This window comes from Castanea sativa, chromosome 11 (assembly GCF_040712315.1).
Source record: "Castanea sativa cultivar Marrone di Chiusa Pesio chromosome 11, ASM4071231v1".
Taxonomy (NCBI): Eukaryota; Viridiplantae; Streptophyta; class Magnoliopsida; order Fagales; family Fagaceae; genus Castanea; species Castanea sativa.
In genome coordinates, this window is record NC_134023.1 from 57,115,303 (window position 1) to 57,136,455 (window position 21,153).

General features: G+C 35.5%; 3 protein-coding genes across 11 annotated transcripts; 2 read left to right on the forward strand and 1 right to left on the reverse strand.

Annotated features, from left to right (window-relative positions):
- The first annotated feature begins 530 nt into the window (after positions 1–530).
- Positions 531–4,547, forward strand: LOC142615719 (protein MAINTENANCE OF PSII UNDER HIGH LIGHT 1). The gene is made up of 3 exons (XM_075788495.1): positions 531–1,036; positions 2,550–2,684; positions 4,004–4,547. Exons 1-3 carry the CDS (start codon positions 857–859, stop codon positions 4,376–4,378), a joined length of 690 nt encoding a protein of 229 aa, XP_075644610.1. The 5' UTR covers positions 531–856; the 3' UTR covers positions 4,379–4,547.
- Positions 4,002–17,552, reverse strand: LOC142615718 (uncharacterized). Of its 9 annotated transcripts, XM_075788491.1 has the most exons (9): positions 14,292–17,552; positions 13,834–13,908; positions 13,504–13,594; positions 13,044–13,128; positions 9,612–9,849; positions 7,099–7,198; positions 6,641–6,839; positions 6,177–6,277; positions 4,002–5,134 (listed from the first exon to the last, which is right to left on the reverse strand). In XM_075788491.1, exon 1 carries the CDS (start codon positions 17,275–17,277, stop codon positions 14,338–14,340), a length of 2,940 nt encoding a protein of 979 aa, XP_075644606.1. In that variant the 5' UTR covers positions 17,278–17,552; the 3' UTR covers positions 4,002–5,134; positions 6,177–6,277; positions 6,641–6,839; positions 7,099–7,198; positions 9,612–9,849; positions 13,044–13,128; positions 13,504–13,594; positions 13,834–13,908; positions 14,292–14,337. The 9 variants fall into 9 exon arrangements, with proteins under 9 accessions (XP_075644606.1, XP_075644601.1, XP_075644605.1 ...); XM_075788486.1 differs by having other exon boundaries at positions 4,002–6,277; XM_075788490.1 differs by having other exon boundaries at positions 4,002–6,287.
- Positions 17,553–20,075: 2,523 nt separating this feature from the next.
- Positions 20,076–20,948, forward strand: LOC142616777 (uncharacterized). Its single transcript, XM_075789562.1, has one exon. It carries the CDS (start codon positions 20,076–20,078, stop codon positions 20,946–20,948), a length of 873 nt encoding a protein of 290 aa, XP_075645677.1.
- Positions 20,949–21,153: the final 205 nt, after the last annotated feature.

Here is a 21,153-nt window from a genome sequence, read left to right on the forward strand (position 1 = left end):
CGTTTGGATCACATCTAAGTTTTAGCGTTTTGTGTTTCAGTTTTTTTTTTTTTGGACCAGTTCCTGGTGCATTGTTCATGAGACATAAACAGTGCATCAAGACATATGAACAATGTTTTTTTAGTGTGAACAGTAACTAGAAATTATTATTTTATTGTTTTTAGTTTTCAACAAAATAAGCAGTATTTAAACGCACCCTAAATAGGTAAAGTTTCTATTTAGTGCATTGGAATATTAGACGAGATCCAAGAGCGACATATGATCAATTTTAAATAAAATACAAGATTGACATGTGATCAATTTTAAACATGTGTCATGTCTATGTCACATCTAATGATGGATTAAATTAATAGACAAACTTCAAGCCAAATCCCCGCAAAAATACCCTAATCAAATCCTCCACCTTGTTTTTATATAGAAGGTTTCATTCCAAATCTTTTGTACGGAGATGGAGATTTTCGGGCAACTTGGCTTCATGACACCCACTCAGAAAGAAAACAAGTAAACAACTTTACAAAATCCCACTTTTTTTCATAACCTATGAAACGGTCCAAGTCCAGCTCAAAATATACATGAAAAAATTACAGTCCACAAGTACCCCACTCAAAATCCACCACAAAAAAAAAAAAAAAAACTGGAAAAACAAAAATCTCTCTATCTCTCTCTCTCTCTCTCTCTCTTCCAGCTCTCAGACTCCACCACCACCACTCCAACCCCAAGAAAGAAAGAAAGAAAATCACAAACTTTTCCAACAAAACAAAACAAACCCACTTCAAGTTTTCATTTTTTTTTTACCTCTCAAAGTGTACTTTCTGAGCTGATATACATAGTTTTTTATCTTTAAAAGTTTTCAAGAATGGCCTGTACACTACAAGCAGTGATAGCTGCAGCCAATACCTGCACTTTCCCAACTCAAAGGTTCTTCAACAGCAAGTACCATAGTGTCAGTAAGCGAAGTTCTAGCCTTTCTTTCACAGTCAGAGCTTCCACTGAAGACCCTGACTGCAATGATGAGGAATGTGCTCCTGATAAGGAGGTGGGTCTTCTTTCTTACTAGGATTATCCTTCACTTCTATTTCTTGCTATTTTTTTTGTCCTTAATCACTGGGACTAACTGCAATTATACCATGTTCAATTATGATTTTTTCCATACACTTAAACTGTTAAGAAATTGTGAATTTAATCATTTAACTATTATTTCAACAGTATCTCCTCTCGTTTATGCACTGTCTGGTGTAGGAAAATGATTATAGGAAAAATATTAGAATTCAGGAACTCTGTTTTGTTAAGTAATTAAGTGAGTGAATTTTATATTATTTTGGGAAAGAGAATTTAGAAGAAGAATGGATTTGTTGCATTAAAAATTGTTAATAGATGGTTCATTTAAGGAAAAGTTGGCCTCATATTCTGATTTATCTATGGGTTAATATGTTTAAGGCTTGTTTTCTAACTTGTGTTTCTTCAAGTGATTTCATGATTCTGGAAAAAGGCTTTTTAGAAAACCTATTCGAATTCTGTTCAGGGTTTTGGAAATTAGCTGTAATGATATTTTTGTGTGTGCGCTCGCCTGCGTGCAAAATAATGTAATATTTTAAGGAAATAGACCATTAATGTAAGATGCCATGCCTGTGCAGCTGCCTAATCCATAGTTTGGTATATATATACAAAATAGTGCAAAACATATTGAATAAATGTGATAAATTTAGCTTTTGTGCTTGATAAAAAGTTGTGTATCTTGTGCACATAATTTTATGATTTTTATTATAATGTTCAATAAAAAAAAAATGAGCAACTGTAGGATAGGTGAGATTTTTCCTAGATGTTTTGTTTAAACTTTGTTTCCCAGAGCCATTGCTTCCAAATGTTTGTGTGTTGTTGGTTAGTTGGGGTGGGGGACATGGAAAGAGGTGTCTAGTGCAAAGAAGCAGTTCTTGTAATGCCCTTTGTTGTGGTGCATGTGTGAGTAGTGAATCACTCATTGCAAAGTAGGGGCAAAAGGTAAGGATCAATATACATGATTGGGTCCAGTCTGCAGATTTAAAATTTTAGATTTAAGGTGGTGTCTCAATATATGTATAACTCTTCAAGTTGCTTACCTTGCCTTAACAATTGTTCTTGTCTAATATACCACATATGCCATTGGCATAAAGGCCTTATGAGTGAATGCTATGTTCCTAGCTTAATAAGGTGGTAATCGATATTGATGTCAGTGCCAAAGTGATGTAGAAAACTCACTTCCTTATAAGATTTACTGGGACCCTATACAATATTTCATGCCAGAGTCAAGATTCACTTTTGTTTTCCGCCTCAATGTGAAATGGCTTTTTATGTAAAACTTGTTATGCATATTTTTATATTGCATAAAAAAAAAAGAACCTGTTTATTCACTAATATCACTCTGCCTACTTGCATCAATTGTGCAATTTATGTTTTTACCCAAAATCAAGAGCAATTGATATGCAGGGCACTGCACAAACTAATGAGGAACAACTGGGTATTTATCTTCACTCAACATAATAAATTTAATGTTTTGCTTATGGAAAAATTAGGTTGGGAAGATTAGTGTGGAGTGGTTAGCTGGGGAGAAGACCAGAGTGGTTGGAACATATCCGCCCCGCAAGAAAGGTTGGACAGGCTATGTTGAGAAAGACACTGCCGGGCAAACAAACATATATTCAGTTGAGGTTGGTTATTTTGACCTCTTTCTATTTTCAAGTTATTTTTTTACTTCTTTTTTTACTGTAGTTGATTTTGTAATTAAAAACAAAAAGGAGAATTAAGGAGAGAGAGACCTTTATGCAAATATTTAGTTAGGTTTTATATTTGAGGATGATCCACTATATTTTGCAATCAAACAAAATCAAGACGGTTGCCTTGGAAAAAAACCAATGTTAATCAGCAAACATAGTTCTCACACAGTTGATCACTTCTCCCAGTCAGGAAAATCATAGTACCTGAAATTTTTTCATTTAATTTCATTAAGCTTGTCATCTGCATGTGTCGAAAGAAATTCAAAGATTTTCCAGGATATATCTGCCTCTCATATTTATAAGTTCCTCGTGGACTGGACATTTCCTTAAAATTGATGTATTAAGAGCTTTTAGTTATGGCATAGGACTGTAGGAGGAGAACTGGTTGATTCGTGAAAATGACAAAATCTCCTATCCTCACTCTGCCATCATTACAATTTCTTTCTGAGGCTTGCATTAGGGCATGGCAGTTCTCTTTTGTTATAAAAAAAAAAAGTTTAGTACAATTCTAATTATTCATACACTTTCACAAGGCAACATACAGTACAAGTTGAACTTTTGCAAAACTTTTTTTTTTTCAACCTTTTTAACATTTTGATTCATGAGTCATTTGATTTGTCTTAGAAGCAAACCCCAAACTTAGAGGGTGGAAAGTGCATTTTAGCCAATAAAAAACTACACTTAAACACCACAAATGTTTGGGTTGAGACACAAGGGAAACCTTTTGGTTTTTGTGTTTTCCCCTCCTTCAGATACTTTAACTCCCTGTTGTTGAAAGAGTAAGAAAATAAATGGTTGTTAACAGTTTTATGTGAAACTATAACTATATTCACTAATAAACTACAGACCAGGTCTATGCAGAAGGGAATGCTTATGCTAAACATACGAATTTCAGTATTTCTAGGTTAAGTAGGTTTTGTTTTAAGTAAAACAGTTTGTTTGTAACAATAAATTCAGCTTCTATTGGGCATCATGACATAATGTAACAGGGTTGACCACAAGCTCTCATTTGATAAAAGCCACTTAGCTACACAAGTGCTCATGTTTCAGGGCACAGAGTCATCAGTGTAATCTCCCCTTGACAAAATGAATTAATATGGGTGCACAAAGCATGTAGGACAAGAGCCCAATTAATTATTGCAGCCATCTGTTGTTATCGTTGTTCCTTCTTTCTTCTATCTCTGTCCTTATTATCTGCTCAATTCTTCAATGTTGTAGCCTGTTTCATCTAATATCTTCTAAACCTTCTCCAGCCTACAGTTTACGTGGCAGAAAGTGCATTAAGCTCCGGAAATGCAGGTAAATCTGCTGAAGGAGCTGAGAACTTCGCAGCAATTGCTGGTGGCCTTGCTCTCATCTCAATTGCTGCAGCTTCATCAATACTCCTTCAAGTTGGTAAAAACCAACCTCCTCAAGTGAAGACAATAGAATACTCCGGGCCATCGCTTACTTATTATATCAACAAGTTTAAACCACAAGAAATGATTGAAGCCTCAGTGCCAAGCCAAGCTGAATCATCCTCATCTGTTCAGGTAGATAGCTCTGCAGAGGAAGTACCCCAGATTCAGGTCAACTCTGCGCCGGATCTTCTGGAGCCTTCCACTTCAAGTGTGAGAACCGTCTCTTAGGCAATTAAAGTTGGTATAATTTATTGAATTCTAAAAACTAACTGCAGATTTTTCTTTATATTATAAGATATGTAATTTTATAATTGAAGATATATTTCTGCAACCTTATGAAGATGTATATCACTTTCACTACAAAGATGATTAGCAATTCAGTTTTGTTTGTGCTAAAGAACATGTTACATGTCTTTATATGTTTGAAAATTTTCTTGAAGGTGTATGTCTATTTGCAAGGTAGAAAGTAAGGTCTTAAAGAGCTAGGTGTTCAGAATAAACAAACGATAAAGCAAGTAGTGATACTATAAACAAGAAGAGAAGGACATGATAAATGAAAAAAGATGTATAGATTTTATTAGACACCTTTTTTATCTTGTCTTGCACCCCCTTCAAAATAGTTTAAATCTCATAAAATTGTCTGACTCAACCAAAGACATCACATACGTGAAGATCAAATAATATCCACCCAAAAACATCAATATATTTGAAGCCTAAACCATCCTCTAGAAATGGCAGGTAATAAATATCTTCCAGAATAAGTTTATAATATCTTAGCCTTTCCTCCTTGCCCTTGAAACCCTCTACGTCTGAGAATACGCTATGTTCTTGGCTTCTCCTTGAGAGGCTTTACCTCCATTGCAACTGCTTCTTTCTCAGCAATGCACAGTTCTCTGAGAGCTTGTTGAAGTAATAAGGGGGCCGAGTCTCGTTCAAGGCCTCCATAACTTGGTGAAGTTGTAAGAGGAATCACTTTTGTTTTGACTAAAAGTTGCAACATGTGATGCAAAATCGTGAAAACTATGTACTTCTTCCAAATACTACAGAAAATATAAAATTACACCTTGCGTAATTCTTTGTCAATGTTACCCAACTCAATTTGATTTTTGATTAATATTTTAAAAATTCCACCATGTTCTTGTCTTCTTAACGAGCACACTAAATTTTGTATTAGTCGAATGTTGTTTACTATTTAAATACAAAATTTTTCAATTTAAACATCTTATGGATAAAATAGTTATTGATTATTTATAATCTTGAAATTCGCAGGTACATGGAGAAAATGTAATCAAAATTGATTTACAATTAAACCATATGTTACTTAAACTCAACCCATATATATAATTGATTAATTTGGGAGATGTAATTATTTGATACAGGTTAACAAAATTCAACTATAGACAATCATACCCTAAACTTCAAAGCCTTTTTAACACCCCAGAGGAAATAATGATAGTAGAACATAAATAAGAAATAAAAAAAAACAACAATTACAAAACCAGAGTTCTAAAAAGAACTAAGATAAATGAAAAGCCTCCATTATCAAGATGGACATTGTCTTGGCCTTTTAGTCTGTAAAGTTTAGTAAAATTCTTGTTTTCTAAAATTCACTAAATGATGAAGTAAAACCCCTAATCTTTTGAGAACTTTCTTTAAGTTATCACGGAGTGGCCAAGCTTGTACATGGAACACGTTGAAGTTGTTAGGAGAAAAATTGCTTTAATAGAAAGTCTAAGGGTCATCAAGTAGATAAACGGTACATGTCATTTTCTTTCCCACCAAGTCATTACATAATTTAGTTGAACCAGTATCAGTATCTTATAAAAAGGAACTGTCCTAAAAAATAACTCATGCATGGTTGCCGATGGCCTTCTAGCCTGTTGGCTTGGCTCGCTGCCCTTCATTGGTTAATATCTTTTTTTTTTTCTTTTTTTTTTTTTGATAAGTAAGAAAGATGTATAAAAGATTATAATTTAGACAACAACCTTTATTGGTTAATATCTGGAATGTGATCCCTCCTATTTACCTTTAACAAAAAACTCATCTGGTGGACAGCAGCCACTGCAACACGATCATGCCTTCCCTCAATGAACTGTCTGTGACCCTTGAAATAGAAATTTTGACGGCCTACATGACACTTGAAACAAATTTTTTATCTTTAAGGAGGATTGGCAACCCTTGAAAAATTTAAAAATAAACAAAAGTACAATAACCTTTATTTTTTAGGGTCTCCCAACCCTCAAAATAAGTTTTTATTTTTTTTTTATTTTTTTTAAATAATAAAAACCCCCACAACCATACACAGACTTTAAAGAACCACATATTACAAGATCTATATTATACCAAAACAAAAATATCAAACAAAATTCAATTAGCTTTCCAAATGACTAAGTCCTTCATTCTTGAAGTTTATGGAGATATTTTCACATTAACCTAAAGGAACTTAGTATTTTAGCTAGAGAATTTTGAAACTAAAACTATTATACCCACCATCTTAAATAGCATGCTGAGAGTGTTGGGCAAAGATATGATTTCTCATGGTCATTCCAAGAGATTAGAAGATGCTTCAATCACAAGTTCCCATTAGTCTGATGAGTCCTAGGGTACAGTATTCTGTCATTGTTGCCAATTACTTCTAAGGATGCACGTGCTTTCATCTTGTTAGTTATCTGCAGCCAAAGATATACCCCTGCAACATGGAGAGTAATCATCAACTTGACTCAATGTATAACACATAAAACATATAGTTGGTTCCACATATGTAAAGCCACTTAAAAGTCTTACATTCATGAAGGGGGCATCAGAAAAATAGAAATGGTGGTTTGTGAATAATGAATAAACTAAAAATACTAGTGAACATATAGCATTTGGGCTTCAAATAACTCATGCAGGCTAAAATTAAATCAAGTGAAACGAATTGTCACATTGAAAGGGTTTAAGAATTATACTTCTAAAAAGATAGGGGGCCAACATTTTATGCAGCTTTGAAATCTGCTCCTCTTGATTGATATCCTTAAACTCTTCCTGGAACTCCTCTAAACTTCCAAACTGCAATATATTAGAAATCATACATTCATAAAATGGTCATAACGTTCATAATCAATTACTGTAACACACTCTTAAGGAATCAAATGACTAAGAAGCATGCAACAAGCTATTGAAGTGAAAAATAAGCATATGAATGCAAACATAAAAGCTACTAATCAAAAACCAGCTCATAATTATATTAAATGCCCAATAAATGACACCACACAATTTTTTTATAGTTGGTTCCACATACAACATTGACATAAAACCTATTTTTATGTTCCGAAGTCCTTAACACTAAAGACATTCTAGGGACTTGTCACTTGTGTATATCAGCAATAGCATCTGTATATGATTCCACCTATATATGTAATGAAGGTGAGTCAAACTTGTTTCTGTAGCAATGAGCTTTGGGAGATTGAAAGTAAGAGAGCATGATAGAAGCAAGAGTTTTATGCATAAATATTAAACAGGGAATAAATCCAGTTGACAAGATTCAAATTAATTTAGCAGAAAGCTTTGTGTTGGGCAGATCCCAAATTAGGACCAAGAATTCTTATCATGCACATATAAGATGGTAGCCTAACTTTCCTGTTCATTTAAAGCAAACCAATCACCCAAGGGGACAAACAACCATGCCTGAAGTCCATCAACCCAGGCATGAAAGCTATTTCCTTCCAATTAATTAAGGTTCAAATCTGGAATAACTTAAAAAAAAAAAAAAACTCAAGATCTAAAAACATATAGAGCATCTTACATTTTGGACAAACTTGTTAGATATTAGTATGGACAAAGTCTTCCTTACTAATATCAATTCCTATCTGATAAGCAATATGTGGCATTCCTATCTAAAAAAAAATACAAAGTGGAATGAAAGATTAAGATCTCTAGCAAACAGTATATTCAAAATCAGCTATTTTTAGAAGATGAAAAGCCCTTGGATTACCCGGTAACTGGTTCTAGCGGGTGGGGTCAATTGCGCATAGGAGTTTGATTAACAATTAGAATTGTTGTATAGTATGCTCTATGACGTGCAACTAATCTGAGTGAAGTTCTCCTATGTCATCAAAAAAAAAAAAAAAGGTTTCTTTATCCTTCTCCTCTTCTATCACCAATCCCTGCCCCCCACCTTAAAACTACATGTGATGTGACATGGAAGGCAGGAAATGCTTGTAAATGGAGAAAAAAATTTAATGGCAACAGTTAGCAATGAGACTGCATAGCTAATAAGAAGAAGTTACTTCATGTTTGACAAATATGTATAAAACCTATAGCTGTTGTAAGGAGGTAAACATTCCAAGTTGCATGGGTAATGTTCCATTGAAATTGTTTGAGCTAAAACTTCTGTAACATGATAGAAACATTTATAATTAATATAAGTTCTAATAAATGGATCTGGGAAAGGGTTACCAAAAATAAATCATAAATAGAGGGAAAAAAGAAAAACTAAAAAGAGGATCTGAAAACTGCATATATACACATAAAGGGAAATCAACTTGTTTAAATGAGACACATGGCCATTGTAGTTGTACCCATTCTCATCCAAATGCCCAACATTGATCTGAACAGACGCATGATCCTTTGTGGTAAAAAGTTTAAATGAGACACATGACACAAAATTGAATTTCAATTGAAATTGAATTTTCAATTTTTTTTTTTTAAAAACCACAACCGTGCAAATATACTTTAAAGAACTACATGTTACTAAGTCCACTATAGTTCCAAAATCTTAAAATGATAAACTTTATGAGTACATTGATTGACAACAAGAATATAATTAAAATTTATAACTTTTTTGAGCCCTAATAAACCACTAACAGTCTAACACTATGTCTTGGTGTATAAAGTATGAACTTTTTTTTTGAGGAAAGAAGTGGAGAGTAGCTACCTGCAGAGCACATTGAGATGCAATCTTTCTTGAAAACAGATATTTTACCAAGTCCACAATAATTCCAAAATCCCTGATATGATAAACTTAAGTTGAGTTTCCTTATTTTTTAGTGTACAAGTAGTTTTAGTATGATGCCAACTATAACCTAAGGAGTCGACCTTGATTAACGTATATACAAAGGATATTTTCTGAGCTTTATCTCTTCATTTTCTGTTCAGTTATGAATAATCTATTGATTACACTCCCATATAACATCCAGCAAGGTCTTTCACATATCAAGACACTAAAACAATAGCTCCCCCCAAGGTTGCAACTTTGGGAGGCCAACATGTTATAATTCTTTAGACATCTAAACAGTTGGTACCAAATTAACGAAGCAAGCAATAATGAAAACAGCTCAGAACCTCCTACCAACTGATTTCTACAGCCATATTTACAATAAAACACAGTTGCCAATTCCAACAGAAAGAAGAACATGTAAAAAATAATGCTTCTGCATAATAAAGTATGACTTTCCAAAGAAAGGCACGTTAAAAAACTTACAAAGCATTGTCCCCTCCTTAAAGCTGCCACCAGCTACAAATGCAGCAACTGCAAGTACAAGGGATGTCAAATATGCACTAGCTGTACGTGCCACTGGGATATCAAAAAGAGCTTTCTTATTTGGAAGCAGAGATTCATAGTTATTCATGACTCCCAAGCAACCTGTGCAATTGGATGGCACAAGAAAAGATAGGCTGATTTGGACACAATAACGAGCTGCTGTTACCCTTGTGGCTATCTGCAAAAGACATGCATTATGGCCTTCAATACATCAATCAATATATATATAAAAGCAGAGACCTCATGCGAAAATGCACGAGGTCTTGCCATGTGGCACTCTGAGCTTCCATTTAGTCTTTTTAACCTTTTTTAAATTAAAATTTTTAACTGTAACCCAATAATTTATAGTAACTTATTTTTACTATCACATAGATGGCTTAAGGTTGACAATGACCAAACAATTGTAATCTTCTAAAAAAAATAACCACGTTGTCAAAGTAGATGAAAAGACCAAGCCCATAACTATTGACCCAAATATGAATTTTCCACCAACATGTAGCTGAAAGGCTACAACCTTTGACCCACCCCAACTTTCAACCCTTGCCAATGTGTACCTCAAAAGATAACCCATGTTGAACACCCCACCAACGTGTAGCTCAAAGGCTACAATCTGAATTCCCACCAACGTGTACCTCAAATGCTAACCCACGCCAACTCTTAACACCCCACCAACGTGTAACTCAAAGGCTACCATCTGAATTCCCCACCAACGTGTAGCTCAAAGGTTAACCCACGCCAAGGCTGACCCACCTCACAGTTTAGTAGATGAAAGCTTAAATATTTACACACAAACCCTCTTCTTCCTTCCCACCTGTAGATGAAACCCAGCCAAGAATTTCAATCACAACGAACCTCTGTTTCTCTATACAAAAACTCTTAGACTTCTAAGAAAACAATGGTTTCCATTCCAACTCAATGATTATTTGTACAAACACTCTTCAACTTCTAACTCTTCAACTTCTAAAAAAAACAACGGTTTTCACTCCGACTCGGTGATTATTTGAAGACATAAATGCAGGAGCTTAAAAGATTTCAGCATTTAGTATTTTGGGCTTCAATGCAACCACTTCCAACCAATTATACAATGCAGTTAACACCAGGTAAATGTCACCTGATTTATGAAATTGAAGAGTTAGTTTCATTTAATGTTTGTTTTGCATGTTGTAAAATCTGCTCTTTTAAATATCTCCATCTCCTTATGTCTCAAAACTTATGCCACTATAATTTATCACAATTCATTTCAGAGAGGTATGTTTACTTTCTTAATTTTATGTTCCTCTTAAATAGTTTGTTTATTAATTTATTTTTGAAGCCCAAAATACTATGTTCGTTGTTATGCCACTATAATCTTACATCTCATTTCACATTCGTTGTTAATTTCATGTTTCTCTTCAATAGTTTGTTTATTGATTTGTTGTTTATTTAGTTTAGCCATCTTTGAAAACTATTTATAATTCAATAGTTGTTAACCCACAGAAACAATATTGATTTGTTTGTTGAACCAAAAAAAGAAAACACAAATAAAACAAAACAAATGAAGTATTTACAATTAATTTCAAATTCCTTTTCAAAATCCATGTTTCTCTTCAATAGTTTGTTTATTGATTTGTTGTTTATTTAGTTTAGCCATCTTTGAAAAATATTTATAATTCAATAGTTGTTAACCCACAGAACAATATTGATTTGTTTGTTGAACCAAAAAAAAAAACACAAATAAAACAAAACAAAGGAAGTATTTACAATTAATTTCAAATTCTTTTTCAAAAACCACGAGGTCCCTTAACAGTTTTGAGTAGAGGAATTTATTGGGAGAAATGGAGGCTGCAAGACTTGCGTGCCAAAGAAGGCGTATGATCATGTACAAGAAAAGGATGGCCAAGATGCATTCCACAAACATAGTGTCATCAAAGAAATTTGGAGGTGGAAGCCATAGGAGTAAAAAGCATAAAGACATAGCAATGATTCATGATACAGATAGTTGTAAGCGAGCAAGACTTAACAGGCGAATGGTACTCAACCTTAACTGTACTCGGGAAAGTAGTTCAAATGCTCAATGCTTGCGGCAATCGACCCCTTCAGTTATAAATGTTTTTTCTCACTCGGTTGTTGGGCTTAGTGGTGATGTTGCTACAACAACTACTGTGAAAGAATTCGGGATACATCTGCCTACAAATGCCAGTGCCTTGGATAAGCATCTGTCTACAACTGAGCTTATAGGTACTAATTTCATAATTTGGAATAATTGTAATGATATAGTAATTAGCTTGGTTGGAGTATTTCTTTGGTTGTCACTTGCCTAAAAGTCTGTTGAAAATTACATGGTTGCTAAGATTTTTGATGCACCTTCAAATGAGAAAAAGGTATGGAACCAAAAAAATAAAAAAAAAACACAAGCCAATATGTTATATTATTTCTTTCTCTACACTATGCTGATGTGCTCAAACTTAATATGAATGCAAATACCTATGCAAAATCTTAGCGACAATAAATCTGCTAGCACAAACTTTGTAAGATCCAGCCAAGAATCTTCCAGTGCCATTTCATCAATGATCAACATAAATGATGCAACAAAAGGAGAAAATGATAAAAGCTCACAAATTGAACAAATAAGGACAGACCAAACTTCAAACGTTGAAGATGAAGAAACAGATGATGATAACATACCCTTCAATATGCTCTACAAGCATCGACATACTTCAAAAAACAAAGCATTCAAGAAACAAAAAAAACAAAATTTCACAATAAAGCTCTTCATTACATCACAAAATAAATAACAATAATATGGAATGAATTATCATGCTTTTATCAACTTTTATAAAGCTCTTTATTACATCACAAAATAAATATCAATAATATGGAATGTTACCATGCTTTTTTCAACTTTTATTATACAATATTACTCTAAAGTTGATTCTATGTGTTTGCAATTTATAATTGTTACTTCTTATGATAAACTCAGTACTAACAAAGTTTTATAACAAATATGTTATAATATATGTACAGTATTCTTCATGAAAAATTGCATAAACTATTACGACATTATCCGTGCATCGCACGGGCAACTTACTAGTTGTACAGAAAGGCACAGGTGTTGCCAGAAAGCAGATGAAACATAAGTAACATTTCTTTGCTTAAAAGGCAACCTCTCAAGACTAATACAATTTTGTCAAGCAATCAAGGCTATATGGAGGTTCTACAACAAGTACACGCAATATCACCCAACTGCCAAGTTAACCGGTTTTAAGATTATTGATAACACTGAAATTCCAGATTATTTGCAGTATCCCCATAAAATCCCAAATATTCAAGAATGAGAACACAAGCTTATTTTGAACAGGCATTTACAACCCACCAAGACAACTTTAATTTTACCTTATTCTCCCTTCTTCAGTTCTGATTCTCAGAAGGAACACCTCAAGAGATCCTTTACTTACAATTTCTACAAAATCAAAATTCCCTGCCAAAATTTTGTAGTTATTATTAGTCCCCAGACTTTCACAGGTTTTCCACCATTTCATTCCTCAATTATGAAGTATATCAGGCTGCCAACAGTGTCCCAATCCCAAATTTTTCCAGCATGCTAAAAGCAAGTAGGGGAGATACCTATACAGAGCATATACAGTTTGAAATGCCATGATCCCTGGAACCTACTTCTACACATTGGAAATGGGTTTATCCCCCAAATAGAAACATGATTGTGTTACTTAAAAAGGGAGTTCTTGACATAAAAGCTTTGCCTTAAGAAATTTATTAAATACTGTATTAGATCAACATAAAACATCTATACTCAAATAAATCCTATTCAAGTCCTGGACAATCTTGAAAACATTACCAGTCAGATGAAGCAGAAACAGTGCATCTGACTGAAGATCCATTGAGGTGCTTTAACGAGATCCATGAACCTTCCCATAGTTTTAGTCGCCCTAAACCCCAAGCGCAAGCACATGCATTCACAATTATGTTAGCCAGTGTACATCATAACTAAAACAAGTACTATTTAGTTTAAAAATATGAAAACTATATCTGAATATGGCTTATCAATAAAGAAAACTATTTCTGAATAAAACTATATCTGAAGCAATTTAAGGCTTCTATCAGAAGCAACAACACTAATTCTCTTTTGCAAATAATATAGATGAGAAATGGTCTAAAGACCACATACCATACAGTGATGACAAAAAAGGTTATCAAAAGAATCTGAAGCAGCACTAGGGCTCTTGTCCAACCATATGCCATTCTGCCAAATTCAACATGAAAAGAGAGGACCTGAGTACCCAATTACTAATAGCACATTGGCAATACAAAGCACACAAATTCTCACATCAAGTCACTGTTGTATAAATAGCATCAATCTAATCTGAAGAATTCGGCTATAAAGAACAGTACCAAAAGATCTTTCTCATTTTTAATTGAGTTGGTTAACTTAATTGAAAATTAAAAAATTGACTACGTGAAGACTGTGGTTTAATTTAATGAGAGGCAATCAAACAGTAATAAGATACACAGCTATTTTACTACACATAAAAGTGATAGAACCCACAGTTACTCAACAAAAATTAAGACACGATTTGATCTTGTTAAGATTGGGAAAACAGATAAACTGTATGCCCTATAGCTTACCTTTCAATAAAAAAGTCATTCTCCAATATTTATCAGAAACGCTGCATTACTTTTTGACGCAAATATCTTGGGATAAGTTTCTCAAAATATCTGAGACATTCATCCCCTGTGCATTATAGTAATTGAATAACCACAAAATTGCAGAATGGTTTATCATAATCTCAGCCGAATTAGGAAAATCAGAATCCACAGTCTTCTTATCAAGTTTCCCAGAAAACTCAGCTAAGCTATCAAATAAAGTTGAGGCATTAGACACAACCCATGTTGCCAGAGCAGCAGCAGCGAAGTCAGGGAACACATTATTGGGTAATAACATGATTGCCCCAACAAGCTCAGGTGTGGGTGCACGACAACTACAGAGTGTCAGAAGACCTTCAACTGCAATGGAATTTCTTTTTTCATGTAGTTCACCTGAGCAGAAAAATCCCAAAATCACTTTCTCCAGTTGAACTGTGGAAACTGCAAGCTCTAATCTAATCAAGCCCCAAAACTTATACTGTTCCAGACAGCCCCAACTCAGGGAGCTTTCAATTAAGTGGAAAATGTTTTCAGTGTTCTCACCAAATATAGAGTATTTCTTCAAGCCAATTTCAAACTGTATATCAACTAGATCGGTGTGATCCAACTGACTGACAAGTAACCTGATGATGTCTTCCTCACCTATGGATAAATCAGGAAAACGACAAAAGACATTGCAGAATAAAAATTTCAACATTTTGGTCCCCCTTAAAGTACAAGATATTAAGTCAGTAACAAGGAGCTTCGTCAGAGACATGTCTTTATCTTTGTGTAAGATACTTTGTGAATACATAAGGAAACATCTGTAAGCAGAAAAGGCACTATCTACCAACTCTGAGACTAACTTATTGTCTATCTTAGGAGTAGAAGCAAGGGAATTCTCCTTTCCATTTAAAAAAAAATGATACCCATTAAAATGAAACATCAGCAAAGGCTGATCAATTTTCTTGGCAGAATTTTCATCAACCAATGTATCTCTCATACAATCCACCATGTATGCCTCATAAGCAAGTCTTGATGCGTAAGATAGTAACCATGCTCCCACAGAAAAACCCATCCTTGACCATGATAGAAGCATGTCCCGCATCTTAGGCTGAGAAAAGATAAATGTACGAATAATTAAGGATGTGGCAGATCCGATTTCATCATCACAGTCTGGCTTATCGGAAAGAAATTGAAGAGAACTAAATAGTTTATGTCCATTCAACTCAAATTCTTTTGCTATTCTAGAAGATAAAACTTCAGGACATATTGTGCCACCCACTGTTTTGTGATTATTGAGATTCACAAATGAATATAATAATTCCTCCAAAGTCTGAAGGCCCATTGCATAAGATTTCTTAATCATCTCTCCACATTTTCTAAGTAAATTCTCCACAGCAACAACTGGACATTCACTAGTCACAACTAATGGAACAGAAGAATCAAAAGGTTCCATGGCAGATCCATCTTCTTGGGTGCATGTGAGTTGCCCTTTCAATGATGGTGTTGGAGTTTCCATACCAGATGAATTTGACAAGCTCAAAGGTGTCAAAAGGTGACCAGAAACATTGGCTGGCTGCAGTTCTTTAGAAATTGCCATTTTCATACCTGACAAAAACCTTCCAAGTCTCTCCCTTAGAGCAGGTGAAAGTGCATCACAAGAAGTCAAAACATCCATTGATTGAATCACTCCTTTCCTGAGAAGTACATTGAAAGCTGATGAGACACCCTTAACTATGATATCAATATGTTGGACATCATAGTTGTCCACAAGAAGGAACAAAAACTCGAGAAGGGTGTGAATCATATCTATGTATTTGGGAATGGAGTATACCATCAATAGCATTGCAGGCTCAATGTTCATGATGTTATCCACTCTTTCATCAAAGAATAGCCAATCATAAAATAGAGCCAACTTCACATTGGCTCTAACATAGTTCTTCCTACAAAGTGTCAAAAGCCAACCTATAACAGCCCATCTTGGAATAACATCTGACTGAATAATTTCATTAGTTGGGTGGTGTGCACAACATATAAACCGAACAATGTCACTAATGAGGGACTCTCTCTCCATCCCACAAAGAAACTTCTTAGCAAACCATTCTTGGTGGTGCCTCTGACTCCCAAACTTCACATATGTGAGTAAAAACCGCAATTGGGTCTCCATTTCTGGAGTAATCCTAAGTAAAGCATACCGGCTCGAAGTCCTCGTACAATAGAACTTCGAAATATCAGAAAATCCTGGCGTGTTAAACACACTTGGGTTCAATACTAAATCTTTCCATATAGCTCTAAACTCAGGAACATGAACCAAATCTTGCAAAACTCTAATAAAATCCCTCCCAATTTTCAAACACAAATGAAACTGCTCCCTCACTAGTTTAACACAAAACTCAATCTCCAACCTCTTCAATGCCTCTAAACTCGCATTATTCGATAACCTACAATGATCAGCCAATAGCCGAAGGTACGTGTACAAAGCACTCGACAAAACCAGTGGTTCCTCTTCTAACAAGCAATCCCATTTGTCCATAAAAACACTCAACAACTCAAAACACAACCACAAATTCCCCTCACTAAAATCCCCACCAACAATTTGCCTCAATAGACACACCAACAAACCATCAAACCCGACTGCCAAAACATCAACCATCTCCTTGGTAACCCAAACCAACTGTTGCCTCGCTGAGGCGACGAGTTTTGGATACAATTCGTGAACAACCTTGACAAGCAAATGGACAAACAAGCCATACCCATCAGTGACAATAGCATGTAAGTGCTTAATATGAGTTTTTGCGAAATGGGGTTCGCATAAAACACCATAAAGAATGGCCCTGTTTAGCTGAGCATATTGCTGTTGGTCTGGGATTGTTAAGTCAAATGGGGGTCTAAGTTTTGGTTCCAAAAGCTCAAAGGCTTGCCTCAGAGAGAGTTCGGTTTGGTTCTCAGCTTCAAAGGAAGCAATTTGGATGAGTTTTGAGGCCATGAAAGCAGGGTCATCAAGTAGTAGCAATTACGAAAGAGAGCAAAAAGAGTTGTGTTTTTTTTGAATTTACCTGGTAGATAAAAGAACAGAGAGGGGGGGGGGGGTTTGGAGATTGAGATTGTGAAACGGAGCTTGAATTGGTGGTGGCTGGCGTTGAGATGCACGACCGGTGGCGAGGAGAGAGAGAGACCGACGGCGGTGGAAATAGAGGAGGCGCGGTGGTGGGGCAACGTGAAACAAGGAAGTGAGACAGGGAATGAGAAGGAGAAGGGGGATTCAGAAATCTTACACGTTGGGTTGTTTTGTGGCCCAAGCCCAAGTGCACTGTGCGCCTGTTTGGTATCAATGTTAACTTTGAACAATAATTTTCGTTGTTTAAACAACATAACACGTATTTTCATAATATTTTTTTCACTCACATATACTTCCACAACACTTACAAAATGAGTCTAACGCTCTGTTTGTTTTGACGTAAAATATTTGCAAGAAAATATTTTCTCATTTTACAGTGTTTGTTTTGCAGTAAAATATTTAGTCAAAAGTAAAATATTTTCAGTCAACCAAATCAATCTAAGCAAATTTGTTTAAAATATTTTACACGTAAAATATTGGTAAAATATTTTATAATTTCTCTCTAACTCTCATCCAACAACTCTCAAGCTATCTATTATCTCCCTTTAACGCTATCTCTTTTCTTCCTCTCAACCCGTACCTTCTCTCCCAAAACCTAGTGGCGCCACCCATCGACCGAAGTCACTCACCGACCGGTGCTTCCCACCAACGCTGCCACCCACCTATGGCACCACCACCGACCGACTCCACACTTCTCCCTCCTCTCGTTTCTCTCACGAAGTTCATCGAGATCTGACTGCTAAGCGACGGCTTGGGTTTGTAATGGTTGATCTGATCTTGCTGGTGGCAATTCCGGTCTTGCTGCCACTATATTTGCTGGGTTGTTGGATTTTCATGTTAGATTCTTTCTTCATAAATTTTCTTTTCAGGATATTGATATGATTTTATGGGTGTTTTAGCTTTTCTGATATGGATTTTTGGGTTGTTGATGGTTGTTTTTTGGGTGGTTGGTGGTTGTTTTTTTTGGTAGTTGGTGGCGATTTTTTGAAGCTTTAGTGGTGGCTGATGGTCGTTTTAATGGCTGTATTTTGAATGGTTGGAGGTGATTTGGTGGTTGGTGGTGATTCTGATGGCTCTTGGGTATTTGGGTAGATGATGGTTGCCGATGGAATGGGATTACAGCTGGTTGGTGGTTGTTGTTTTGGTAGTTAGTGGCAATTTTTGAAGCTTTGGTGGTGGCTAGTGGTGGTTTTGATGGTTGTGTTTTGAATGGTTGGTGGTTGGTGGTGATTCTAATGGCTCTTGGGTGTTTGGGTAGATGATGGTGGCTGATGGAATGGGATTATAGCAGGGTGGTCGATACCGTACCGGTACCGGTCGTACTAGCCGGTATATACCGTACTAGTCAGTGCACCGGTACCGATACACTTCTATTTTGTACCGGAAAATAGACTGGCCGTACCAAACCGAAACACAAAATGCTATGCTTTTTTTTTTTTTTTTTTTTTTTTTTTTTTTTTTGTAATTGTGGCAATTTTTGTCTCTAAAATAATCAATAATGAAAGTATTTTGTAGATAATTTCATTATTTCACCTAACTTTTGATCTCTCCAATTCTTTTACTTAATTTGGATTTGGTGTTTGAATTAAGAGTTCCATTTTCTTCTTTTTTTAATTGTTTTACCTGCATCAATTCTAATCTCTAGTTGATCCTTAGGTTGTTGTATCAATCAGTACACAATAGTTGAAATGGAAGGTATTTATAATACTAAAAGTTGGAGAGTCTGTGTGTGTAAATAGAGATTTTGTGTGTGTGTATATTAAATATATAAAATAACGGTAAACCCGAAACGGTACACCGGTATTGACCAATATCCGAAATATATCGTACCGATGGCCAAATCGGTACAGCATCCAGTACGGTATTGACTTCCTTGGATTACAGTGGGTATATTTTTGCAATGGTTGGGGATGGCTGGGTATGTGGTGGCTGGTGGTGGCTGATTTATATTTGCAATATTTAGATCACAACACTTGCCAAACACCTGCAAATATTTTACAGAAAAATATTTTCTAAGTAAAATATTTACATGTAAAATATTTTACATTGAAACAAATGGAGCGTAAATCTTCTATCCCACTCTTTCTGCTCCACTTTATACTCCACAAATAAAAATATGCCACATGTCCATCTATTTTATTAAATTCTAAATTTATGCCTTCTAATATTTCAATTACCTAAATATGATGGGTTATTTATTTTAGGAAATTAAAATAACAGAAGGCATAAATTTAGCATTTAATTAAATAGATGAACATGTGGCATATTTTTATTTGTGGAGTATATAGTAGAGCAAAAAGAGTGAGATAGAAAATTTGAACTCTTAAATAACGCTACTAGAACAACATTACAAAACGGACCAAAAGTCTTCAACATTTAGTCCCACTCGACAATGAAAATAGAAATTCATATTTGATGAGTTTGTGGGCATTTTCTTTGGTTGATTGCCAATAAAAGTACAAACGTTTAAGTTCTTTTTTTTTTTTTTTTTTTAGTTCACAACTAAGAGTGCTTACAAGCTTTTAGTATCCCATGCTTCAACTAATCATGTAGGTACCTCCTCATTGGCGCAACAAAACAAGTTCTGGAAAGGTCTCTGGCAGCTGAGAGTTCCCAATAAAATAAAACATTTCGCTTGGCGGGCGTGTAACAGCTCCTTTCCAACTATGGTCAACCTTCAACGCAGACATATTACTGTTTTGGATACGTGTGAAGAGTGCAAGGTCCAACCGAAAGATGAATTACATGCACTTTGGTCATGTTCGAAGCTTACAGAGGTGTGGAGTTCTCTGACTTGGACCCAGCAAGTTACCGATGCTCAAGTTTCTAGTTTCCAGGATTTGTTGGATCACTTCATGCAGATTTCTAATGACTACAGGAAAGAAATTTTCATCATCACCGCATGGTCACTATGGAATCGCCGCAACGCTTCAAGACGTGGACTGCCCACCCAACCCCTGCACAAGATCACTCAAATGGCAGGAAGTCTACCCCAGGAGTTTCTAGAAGCCCAAGAATCCACCACAACTATTCCCGAGCCACCTCCGGTCCATAATTGGTGTCCACCTGAAGCTCACATCTTTAAGGCCAACTTTGATGTTGCGGTTTTTAAGTCTAAAAAATTGGCTGGTTTAGGCGTCGTGATTAAGGACTGGCGTGGGGAAGCTATCGGCGCTGTAACCATGTCAGTTCGACTAGCTCAGACAGTGGTTGAATTGGAAGCAATGGCCTGTCGAAGAGTTGTGAAGTTTGCCAGGGAGATAGGCCTTTCACAGGCCATTTTTGAAGGTGACTCTTCAACAGTCATTAAAGCTATTCTGGAGGGGCCCTCGGATGCCTTACCATATGGCCATGTCATTGAAGATATTTGTGTTCAAGCTATGGACTTTCAGCTAGCTGCGTTCACTTATGTTCCGCGTAATTGTAATGTAGTTGCTGACGCTTTAGCAAAAAAAGCAAAATCTTGTAGGGGTACTCAGGTTTGGCTAGAAGAACTGCCTGAGGATATAGCCCCTTTAGCTTGTTTTGATGTCCACTGATGTTCCCTTTCTTTTATTATGAATAAAGGCCCAGACCCTGTTAGGCTGACTTCTCCACAAAAAAAAAATTGATCCCTATATTATAGTAGTAGTCAATTTGATCTATATTGTTGTCAACTTTGAGTCAATTTTCATTGCTAAGTTGACAATAAAGACCAAATTAACTGCTACCAAAATATAAGGATCAAATTAACAATGACCTTAA

What these genes read in the sequence shown, in the direction of transcription:
- LOC142615719 (XM_075788495.1), top strand. Translation starts at nt 857, where the DNA reads ATGGCCTGTACACTACAAGCAGTGATAGCTGCAGCCAATACCTGCACT. An exon ending in AATGTGCTCCTGATAAGGAG is followed by an intron (nt 1,037 to 2,549) that starts GTGGGTCTTCTT and finishes TGGAAAAATTAG; the next exon opens with GTTGGGAAGATTAGTGTGGA. An exon ending in CAAACATATATTCAGTTGAG is followed by an intron (nt 2,685 to 4,003) that starts GTTGGTTATTTT and finishes AACCTTCTCCAG; the next exon opens with CCTACAGTTTACGTGGCAGA.
- LOC142615718 (XM_075788491.1), bottom strand. Translation starts at nt 17,277, where the DNA reads ATGGCCTCAAAACTCATCCAAATTGCTTCCTTTGAAGCTGAGAACCAA.
- LOC142616777 (XM_075789562.1), top strand. Translation starts at nt 20,076, where the DNA reads ATGGTCAACCTTCAACGCAGACATATTACTGTTTTGGATACGTGTGAA.